Source organism: Akebia trifoliata, chromosome 5 (assembly GCF_017979445.1).
Source record: "Akebia trifoliata isolate Shusen 1 chromosome 5, ASM1797944v1, whole genome shotgun sequence".
Taxonomy (NCBI): domain Eukaryota; kingdom Viridiplantae; phylum Streptophyta; class Magnoliopsida; order Ranunculales; family Lardizabalaceae; genus Akebia; species Akebia trifoliata.
In genome coordinates this window covers 34330997-34342566 of record NC_141379.1, presented here as the reverse complement: position 1 = coordinate 34342566, position 11570 = coordinate 34330997, and the positions used below count along the sequence as shown (strand labels likewise).

General features: G+C 33.8%; 1 protein-coding gene across 1 annotated transcript; it reads left to right on the top strand.

Moving 5' to 3' along the window:
* Positions 1 to 7788: 7788 nt before the first annotated feature.
* LOC147402478 (zinc finger CCCH domain-containing protein 15-like) lies at positions 7789 to 10950 on the top strand. Its single transcript, XM_086441636.1, has 3 exons — positions 7789 to 7936; positions 8463 to 9104; positions 10352 to 10950. The coding sequence occupies exons 1-3, from the start codon at positions 7922 to 7924 to the stop codon at positions 10628 to 10630; spliced, it is 936 nt and encodes a 311-aa protein (XP_086297762.1). The 5' UTR covers positions 7789 to 7921; the 3' UTR covers positions 10631 to 10950.
* Positions 10951 to 11570: the final 620 nt, after the last annotated feature.

The window sequence follows — 11570 nt, the reverse complement described above, 5'->3', positions numbered from 1 at the left end:
AAGTTCATTGTTTTATTCTCCACAACCCTGAAGGATTGGATCTTGTTTTTTTTTTTTTTTTTAACTATAAGTTTAGCCCACGGACCCTTAGTAAGGGTGAAATCCATACTAACTTAGAAAGGTTAGTCGGACTCTAAAACCAATGTCAACTGTACATTAAAACACAAAATGAAATAACTGTACAAACACAGCATGTGCCCTTTAAGATGCATTAAACACACACACACACACAGCATGTGCCCTTTAAGATGCATTAAATACACACAGACACACACAGCATGTGCCCACACACACACACACAAAATTTAATACTTAAAAATACCCTAAAAAAATATTTTTCTGCCAAAAACAAAATGAAATAACTGTAAACACACAACATGTGCCTTTTAAGATGCAGTAAATACACCTAAATAACTATTTTTGCTACCAAAATGCACCGAAAGAAATATTTTTCTACAAAAATTACCGTGGAAAGCTTATTTCCAAAAAAGCATATTACACATGCAACCATGGGCAGATTTACATTGGGGGCACTTGCCTCCACAAGAATTTACGAAATCTATTAAGATACATGAGTTATTGCGACGGAAAAAAAAAATTCACTACTATTGCTCAACCAAAAAAAATTCCCTCTATTTGTTGCCCCCACAAAAATTTACAATTTATTTTTTTAAATTCATTGGGGGCACTTGCCCCCACAAGAATTTACAAAACCTATTAAGATACAAGAAGTTTTCTTTTTTTCTTTTTTAATTTTGGTTGCCCCCATGAGCTGAAAATCTTGCGTGCAACCATATTGTCTAGATGGAAGGAATAATAACACGAGTCCAACTAGCGTTACTAATTTAGTAAAAGAGTCCTTGAGCTCATCTTCGACATCAAAAACATGATCCAATGCTTCAAGGTTGTAGAGGACAAAATTCTATGACTTCTGAAAAAAGAAATATTTTTCACTATTAAATTTTGATTCTAATCTCTTCTATTGAAATCAACTAGAACAGATTGCATCTCATCACTTAAAATTTTTGTGTTGCACTATTAATATATGATTGCACTCCCAAGAAAAAAGACGAATTCCTTCTCACATCCTTTAAGAATTTGTTTACTTTCAAAATCTTTTTGATGGTCCATTTAAGTCCTTTGATCTGCTGGGGAGTAAATCTACCATTTGTTTTCTAGATTTTGAGAAATTCTCAAGTTCAAATGAATAGTGGTATTTTCGTAAATATGAAATGATAATAGGTGTTTAAGGCATGCAAATATCATAATTTGCAGTTGGTTCAATAGAAAAGTTTCTCGGTCTGTCGTTTTTAATTAATTTATATATAAGATATAAAAAAATTGGTAATAAAAAGTATTGGTGTTGTTTTATGAATTAATTATTTTAATCGTTTCATCACTAAATCCTTAGTATATAGTTGCTTAAAGGCCAAAATTATTTTTTGTAATTAGTAATATTTTCAAGGGCATTTTTGAGTGATAAAACTTTTGAGAAAAAAAATAATAGAATGAGTTTATGCATTAAAAAACTAAGAAGAATGTTAATTAGAGGCATTTTTTAGATATTTCCAATTTAAATTTGGATATTTGCTCAAAATTTCAAGGTAATTTTTCATTGTTATCTTAATTTTATCGGATGGATTCTTATCGGAATCCAAGATATTGATCCAGATTCAAAGTTATCAGATCAAAATGGATTGGATTTTGGGTCTAATCCGATCCATTGAAAAACTAACACATATCCATTAAGTGGCATAACGTAAGTATCGATACAACAATAGACATCCGACAATGTAAGATGACATAGTGAAACAAACTGATCACAATACTTATTTTAATTATATTGGGTCTGGTTTACTTCTAATATATATATATATATATATATATATATATATATGGGGACGGTTCAACAGCCCTAAAGTTTGCCAAGTTTGGTGTCAAACATTTTTCAAAATATGGGTTAGAAGCTTTGGAATGAGCTTATTTTTTGTGAGGATGATCTCTATGATGAGGAGATCATCATCACCAAAAATCAGCCTATTCCAAAACTTCTAATCCCATCAAAAGTGATTTACAAAATTTGGATGGTCCACAATTCTTCAACTTGTAAATTAGGGTTAGAAGTTTCAAAATGAGCTGATTTTTTGTGAGATGATCTCTTTACCGTAGAGATCATCCTCACAAAAAATCAGCATATTTTAAAACTTCTAATCCCATCAAAAGTGATTTACAAAAAATGTTTGGCACCAAACTTGACAAACTTTAGGGTTGCCGAAACGCTCCCTATATATATATATATGTATATATATATTCAAAATTTGGACCTAAATAAAACATTGATATTTAAATTCAAAATTGCTTCCCCATTATAATATAAATTTACATATTGAATTTGCAACCAAATTCCGCAAATGGTTACTTGTTTGATGATAGAGAAGAAAATTGTACAAGAAACCATTAGAATGTTGATGACCAAAAAATAGATATGAAATTAGAAAATTGAACAGTGTTCGATTGCCAAAATGGGAGCCAATTTGTGAGGATGATCCTATGGTGAGGAGATCATCCTCACAAAAAATCAGCTCATTTCAAAATTTTTAATCCAATAAAAAGTGATTTCAAATTAATAATAAAATTAATAGTCCACGATTCTTCAACTTATAAATCGGAGTTAGAAGTTTAGAAATAGGCTGATTTTTGTTAGGAAAATCTCCTCACCATATAGAATTATAGATCATCCTCACAAAAAAGTCAGATTATTCCGAAACCTTTAGCCCATATATATATCCAACCTTCGATGCTTACGTATATTAAATAGATAATTAATTATGTAAAATCAATCAAGGGAACTGACCTTGGCGTGAAGACAAAGTTCCCATTTCGATTTGACCTTTTTTCTACTAAAAAGAGTTTGATTTCTCGGATTGGTATTTTAGTGAGTCTTGTTTCATGGATTTAAAAGGCTTTTTCAACCCCTAATGCAAAGGTTGAAGTTGAATGTTTCTGGATCATAGATTTAAGTCCACTCCAGACTTATTTGATTCGTTTTGCATTCGGGCGAGTAAAGCAGATTGTTGGGGGTAATTTAGTCATTTAGATACACCCCACTATGTTTTGGTGAATATTTTGTAATTTGACATACCCCTGTGTTTTCATAATGACGGCATACCCCTTGACAGGAGTATTTTCTACTAGACTAATAGGGAATGACCCAAATGCCCTCACCTTAAACATTTGGACAAAATAATCTTCAATTTTTCTTTTCAAAATCTACCATTTTTATTGTTAGATGTTATTAGTATTTAACATAAGTGAGGGGGCATATATGTAATTTTCTCTTTAAATACCCTTAAGTTTTATTTTTGTTTTTAAATTTCAGTATCGAACCTAGTGAACTGGGCATCGATTTCGTTCAATCTATGTTAATTTATTTGGCCTAAAGTATGGTTGATGGTCTTTTCAGATTGAACTGGTAACACAAGCTATGTAAGAACCTAAGGTATAAAATCCGGATTATCAGACAACCTCAAATTATTCACTTACCACTAATAGGCAATTTGAAATATTACTTAAAATTCTTCATCAAATTGCATATTTTGGGTTCAGTTTCTATTTGAATTTTGTAATCACATACATATACATAACGGAGATGAGTTTTCCTTGGAAAATTTTCTGATTATGCATTAGGAATCACACCATCAACGAGTAGAGCTCCTTTACACAAACACATTACAACACACAGCAATTGACGTCCGTTCCAGTCGCTCAGGACCCATTCTATGATACTTGGTGGCCCAGTTTACGATGGATTTGAATTTGTTACCATTCTTTTGGGCACCCTAAGGTAGCCATTTTCCTATGATACTATTTGATATAAATTTAACCAATACACCAAAAACATGCACTTAGGTGTTCAGAATGTTGAGAATTAATCCTTCTATCTCTTTGAGATTAATTATAAGTCTCATTGTTTGTCACTGCAGACCACTAATCTTTGTGGGTCTGGTAAAATGTGCATGATGGCTGATGAGAAACTCTCTCAATGTCTCTTAAGCCTCGTCCCAATCTCCTATTCAAAATTTCAAATTCTCCTTTGCCCTGTAGTGTTTCCTTCCTAACATATAATGGTTTATTTTATTTTATGATTGATTGGCAAAGTAGACTTGAATCCAAGACCTCAAGACAGAATGAATCTACTTGGATTTAATACAAGTAAATAGATCTACATCAATGGATTGATGTAGATGTTAAAATTTAAAGAATTTTAAAAGAAGAAAAAATAAAAAACAATTGAAAAAGGAAATAAAAATTCAGAGCTTCTATTGACACCCCACTTTTGACTTATTACACACCAATTTTTTAAATTATCCATCACATCCCAAATAAAGATTAAAGCAAACCATTCAAAAATTACAAAGGTTTGGTTCAAATTAATTATTATCTCAACATTACCACACACACACACACACACACAAAAAAACACCATTATAACACGCAGTTCAAATAATTTCAGTAGTTGTTAAATCTCCATTTAGTGAGCTGAATATGATGAAATTTTGAGTTTGGTATAATGTTCATTTTAATTCTCAAAACATGTATTCGTCATTTTATAACCTACGAACTCGTGTGTTCGTCCCTTTTAATATCTACGAATTTGTAGATATAAGAGTGACTTCATTGATTATAAAAGTGATGAATTAATTTGAAATGCATGTTTTGAGAATTAAATGAACAGTGTATCGAAATCAGAATTTAATTTGGACATAAGTTGTGCACGTTTTGAGAAAAATATAATTAAAACTGGAAACGCACGATTTATTAGAATGAACAAACAAATATTAGCAAAACAGTTGTCTAAAACATAATTAATTAAATTAAAGGAAGGGTTAAACTTATATGTTTCTATTTATTTATTAATGAAGTATTTAATTAAGTATTTATAAGCATTAGATGAATAAAAGGAACTCCTCCAGATGTGGTGGTATCCTATAGGGGTGTTTGTTGTGTGTGGGGAGGAAAATCAAACAAAACAAAATAGTATTACCCTTCTCAGAAGTAATTATGAGGGCGGGGGTAATATATAATTAAGGTGTACGTAGAGAGGATCGAATATACATAGAGCAGGATGGCCGTGGGTAGTGAGAAGGTAGTTGCAGTGGTAGTATTGTTGTTGATCTTAATGACAGTGGGATGTGATGCAGATGTTGTCATGAGATGTAAAAAATATGAGCCAAAGACCGATTGTTGCGTAAGATCTGTATATTGGACTTGTGTAGGACTTTGATTAGAGGGAGACCAGAAACCTTCCAACAAAGGATGCTTTAATTCTGCACTAGCATTTTGCTGCGAATCCTACAATTGTTACACACCCCCAGAAGGAGATTTCCAGGGAGTACCATACCCGCCTCGTATTGAATAACTGTGTGTCAGTCATCCCTATATGATCTCCATCTCGATCTTGATATCAATCAATCACCTAAGCAAATTTCTTTCTTTCTTTCTTGTTTTACAATAAAAGAGCTTCAACTAATTGCACATCTCTTAATTTGCTTTCAATAGATAATTTATGTTTTATTATCAAACAAAAAATGTCTCCTTAATTAATTGCCTTTTCTTAACGTAATAAATTCTTCTTAGTGTATTTATATGCTTCTTTGTGCATATCTTTATCACTCTCCCTCAAGTTGGAGCATGTATGTCAACAATGCTCAACTTGCCAAGTAAATGATGAAATTTCCTTGCACCAAGAGCCTTGGTGAAGATATCAACAGGTTGCTGGTAAGTAGAAATATGCATGGTGCGAATAAGACTAATTTGAAGCTTCTCACGAATGAGGTGATGATCGATTTCAATGTGTTTATAGTCCTTTCATGAAAGACCAGATTGGAGAGGATATGGAGAGCAGCTTGATTGTCACAGAATAATAGCGCCAGTTGAGGGTGAGGTATATGTAAATCTTTCAACAAGTAAATCAACCACGTGACTTCGCAACAAGTGGTGGCCATGGACCTATATTTTGCTTCCACCGAAGATCATGACATAGTGGTCTGCTTCTTTGATTTTCATGAAACTAGTGAATCACCCAACATAATACAATAGCCAGTCATAGATCGATGAGTGGTAGGACAACATGCCCAATCAAAATCACATGAAAATGCTTGTAGCTGGATGGAACTCAAGGAGGACAAGAATATGCTTTGGCATGCCGACTATTTCAAGTATCTTAAGACACGGTGAGCAGCCTCTAGATGTGGTTTCTGTGGTTTATCCATAAACTGACTTAAAATGTGTACATCATACATGATGTCTGCTCTCTGAGTTAATAAAACACATCCAAGTCAAGTATGAATTTTAACTTTTGATTTCAATAATTAATTTGTAATGATTTAAATATTTATATGATTATATGACAAAACATGTCCGAATCCACCAGATTCTAAAAAAATTATAATTTTATAAATGCAAACATGTATTAAATAATAGGGTCCATTTGACAAACAATGTTAGGGTGACAACGTTGAGAGATAAAATTTATCTTATATAACTTAAAAGTTTTGAATTTGACTGATTTTTGGTGAGCATGATTTCTATGGTGAAGAGATCATCACACTCAAAAAAAAAAAAAAATAGCCCAATATAAAACTTCTAATAACCTCATAAAAAATGGTTTACCAATTAACAATTAAAAAAATCGATGTTTCACAATTCTAAACCACTTTTGATGGGGGTTAGAAGTTTTAGATTGGACTGATTTTTTGTGAGAATTATCTACTCACCATAGAGATTATCGGTACAAAAAATCAGCCCAATCCAAGGTTTATAAATAATATAGGACAAATGTTGTCTCCCTAATGTTGCATAGCGGTACCCTAATAAATGGTTATAAATCAGGTTTATCTCATTTGGGAAAAAGATAAATTGGTGAAGTAAATCCGATATGAATGGAGGATTAGACGGTTGAAGTAACAAGTTTTAAGATAGAAAGTCCAAAAAACACTTGAGTTTAATTAGTTTTAATTGACGAGTAATGCGGCTTAACATGACATTTTAGGTTCATGGTTTTATATTTTATCTGTGACCAAGATGACTCATCGAAACCATCTCTGTATAGCTCAAGAACAAGCTACATGTTCAATGTGATTCATTGCATGTTATTTCATTTGATAACCAAGATGACTAAAGTGATATTTTGGAAATATGGGTCGATTTAGTTAAATTAAGCCGATTGTAGGTTCTTGTATTTTTTTTTTTTTTTAAATACTTATTTTTTATTTATAATTTAAATATCTTGCGAATAAAGTTAAATATGATCTTTTGACTGACTATTTTGTAATCCACCTTTATAAATAAAAAAGTAATTATTTGCACGTAAGGAGGGGAACAGCTTAATTTGGTTTGGGGCCAAATTAGAACCAAATTGACATTGTTTGGTTCCATTAAATAAGAATTAGACTCGAATCGAATCGTTCATAAAATTTAATCAAACTAAACTAAAGTTGAATTGATTCGATTTGATTCAATGGATTGCCAAATCTATGCCCTAGCTCCTAAAAAGTAATAAGTCATTAAAGTTTGCAGTCTCGAATTAGTTCATTCTGTACAAGCCTTGAACCAAAAATCAAATCGGATTGGCCTATACTCTATTTCTTAACCCAAAACCCGAACCACAACTTGTTCCAAACCCAACCAAACTTGTCCAAGACAAAATGGCTAAGAAGAGTCAACTCGGAAATATCGAGTTTTAAAACCATGCGCGGTGTTTCAATTTCAAACTCGAAGTCCGCCGATTGGAAGAGAGAGAAAAAAAATAGGGGTAAAAGCGTCTATTTCTTCGTAATTTTGCTTTCCCTCCATCTCTGTTCTTCAAACCACCTCGTTCGCTCTCCTAGACCTCTTTCAGAATCACAGGCGAATAGCAGCCATGGAGACAGGAAAGGTAAGCTTCAGGATCAATATTTCACGTACAATTGTGGATATAATTATGTAGCTTTGATCTTTATAGAGTAGCAAGTTTGAATTTTTGATTGGTTTTGAGAATCTCAAGCTAGGTTTCTGAATCAAACAAGATTTTGATCTCTCGTTTTGCTTGTCTAGAATTTGGTTTGATCTTCGTTCTTCTTTGATTCATAATTACACACAGAAGATTGAGGTTTCCAACGTTTACTTCGTATTATTCATACTTTGTTTTATATTTTGACACCGATTTTCTAGGTTTTCAGATAATCTTGAGTCCAGATCTGTATGAATTCAATTGGAACTTCATTAATTTAATTTAAATGAAATTCTATAATTTCTTTGATTCTGTCTTCATAATTCATCCTCTGCACTTTCTTGAATGAGCACAAGAACTTGATAGATCAAGTAGATATCAAACAAGTTCGATCGAAATTCATTTGCATTTGTTTTCTTGAAGAGATCGATATCTTTAAGTTTATAGTTATTTTTTTTTCCCTTGAAAATAGGCGAAACTTGAAGAAATACAGACTAATACTTTTCAATCCTCGAAATCTGACAATTCGACGACTTCATCAAACTTCTCCTTCGAAGCGGATTCATCTACGATCGAACTTGATCGCACATTCCCGCACAACTGTTTTGAGTTCCAGCGCCAAAAGATTTGCGACAAGATCGAAAACATGGTACTTCGATACAACAATTGCTTCGTTTGCCTTCAACAAGCGTTTACAGAGGTGAACCTTCTACGAGAAGAGAACTTGAATCTCAGAGCCGAACATCTCCATCTCTCGATGCTCGTGGCGGCAAAAGAAAACGAGATCATGTCGTCGTTTTTAACCGGTCGTAAGAGTGTGTCAGATTTCCGTCAGAATGGCCTGAGTTCCGATGTAGATGGTGGTACAGAGGTTTCGGAAGTGCAGCTTGGGATGGTCGAGAATCAGAAACCCCCAAGTGGGACCACCAAGATTAAGGAGGAGGAAATTGTGACACGTGGTTCCCTGCCAAAGGTCATTTCCATCAGATCTAGTGGTTTTATGGCGATGAACAACAATCAGTCTGTTGGTGGGCCCAGCGTTTCGAAGTGCGCAGGTAGTACTAGTGGAGCAAATCGTCCGCATCGTCTTCGTTTAACTGCTAAAGCTTCGCAGGTAAAGGACTACTTGATCATGACACGCGTGTACGTACGAATTTGGTCAGAGATACGTTCTTTTCCAAGGAAATCACACAAAGTGTCGCCACCTGTCCATTTGAAGCTTAAGCCCACTGGATTCTATTGGAGTAAATTGTGGGCAACCTTTAGAGATTTTCTTAATGGAAGGGCTGGTTTGACACCAAACTGTAAAGATGCCTCCGGCCTAAACCCATAGCGGGTTTAGGGCCGATACGTATAAGATTATGGCCTGACGTTAACCCGATCCAAATGGACAAGGTTTGGGTTGAACTTCGAATTATGTTTTCCTTGCATATTAAAGTTTCCCGACCGCTTCACTTTAGCATCAATTATCAAAACAAAAAAAAAAAAACATAATTGATGCCAGAGGGATGTAAAGGATAATTTTCTAAGAATTTTGAAAAAAGATTAAATTATTTTTCACAGTTGAAAATTTTAGTTTTGATTTTGAGAGTTCGATGTGCATCCATTTTCAACATCTTAGATGGATCAAATTAAGGAAAAAAAATATTTTAGATCTTTTATGAATGATTTTTTTCCTTGAAATTTAGAGTGTTGGATTGCCAATGTGACAATCATTTTGGACCCAGAAATCCTATTGGGATATGCTTATTTGTCTTTTTTCTTTTTTTTTACTTGTGAAAGTTGAAAGAGTCCTGATAAAATGTCTAAACAAAAAACAAAAAAAAAAACTTGCTTAACTGACATGGTACGTCAATTGAACCATAGTTTTTTTCTCGAGATACACAAGGAAAATTTCTATGGTTCTATGCATATTCCACGTGAGTTGATTTTTTTTTCAGTCAGCTTATCGCTTATCATTATTGAAGTTGAAAAGTAAAAAAAAGTAAAATATTTGTTTTGATTATTTAATATTTTTTAAATATTTCTTTAAAAGTATTTGATATTAGGTTTACCGTCTTTGACCATAAGTCAATATTTTGATTTTTTATTCTTTAATGGTGAAATTTTGAATTTTTTTTTTTTCAAAATGCTCTTCGAATACTAAAACTACTAAATCAAAACTTGAAAAAAATAAGTCAAAATTTCATCATTAAATCATCAAGAAAAAGCAACGTTGACTAATGTTCAAGGGTAATCCTAATCTTACATTTTAGAAGGGGGTAAACCTATATAACCAATTTAACAGGGGGGCTGGCTCGAAAATGCCTTAAATAGTATGTAGGGAATATTTGTGGATTGACATGTTTTTGGTTGAAACAGGAGGGTGGTGGTGGGGAGGAAGTTGAGCTGGAAGTGTACAACCAAGGGATGTTGAAGACAGAACTGTGCAACAAGTGGGAGGAGACAGGGTGCTGCCCATATGGAGATCGATGTCAGTTTGCTCATGGCATTGAGGAACTACGCCCAGTGATCCGACACCCACGTTACAAGACTGAGCTCTGTCGCATGATCATCCACGGTGGCACCTGCCCTTACGGTCACCGCTGCCATTTCCGCCATGCTCTCGACCCTAACAAAGAGAAAGAGGTACTCATCTGATCCAAAAACCCAGACTTATAATACCCCATAGCTATGTCATTTCTTACAATAATTACCATGTACCGAGTAGTACATGCAGTATGAACATTCTTGATCTTATCATTTGTAAATGCTCATGTAAACTGTTCGATCAGCTACATTTCATTTGTTAATTTGGTCATTGGTTTCCAGAATGGCTGTTTAAAATGCTTCGGTACCTATTTCGTTTAGGAGAGATGATTTTATAGCATGGAATTTGGATGTTCGAAGAGAGTCACTATCCAGAATGGTTTAATGTCTTTTAGCAACTTATGGTGTCTTCGTGACTCTTTTTGGTGCATGGGAGATTAAATACAATAGGTTTCGTGCCATGAAAAAAAAAAAAAAAAAAGATTGATTAGAGGCCCAAAGTGTTTTAAACACCTACCAAAAGATGCCATGTAGACACTGTTCCTATTAAGGTGTAGTAGGTAGAGAGGAATAGGAGGATGGGTGGTTGCCAGGGTATAGTATTGTTGTCGACAGTGGGGGGTGATGCACAAGTTGTCTTTAAACGTAAATATATGGGCCATCGACCCATTGTTGCAAAAAATGCGTAGACTGGTATCGGTCCTGCAGAAAGAGATACCATCATACCATATCTGTCCGGTATTGACTAACAGTGTCATCCATGATCTCTATCACCTAGTTTCTTTCCTTCTTTTTTTAGAATGAAAGAGCTGCAAACGATAACACATCTCTTAATTTACTTTCACTAGCTAATTTATGTCTTATTATTATCAAACAAAATATGCCTCCTTGCCTTGTTTGTACATAAAGAGTGATGTCTCTTTATGCAATGGGCCATGGCACACATATTTTGGCCCATGCATTGACTGCCTTATGGTCGTAACTTGAGGTATATTTGAGTGTAACTTGAGGTATACAATGTCTCTTAACATTGTATTATAATTAAGCAGTT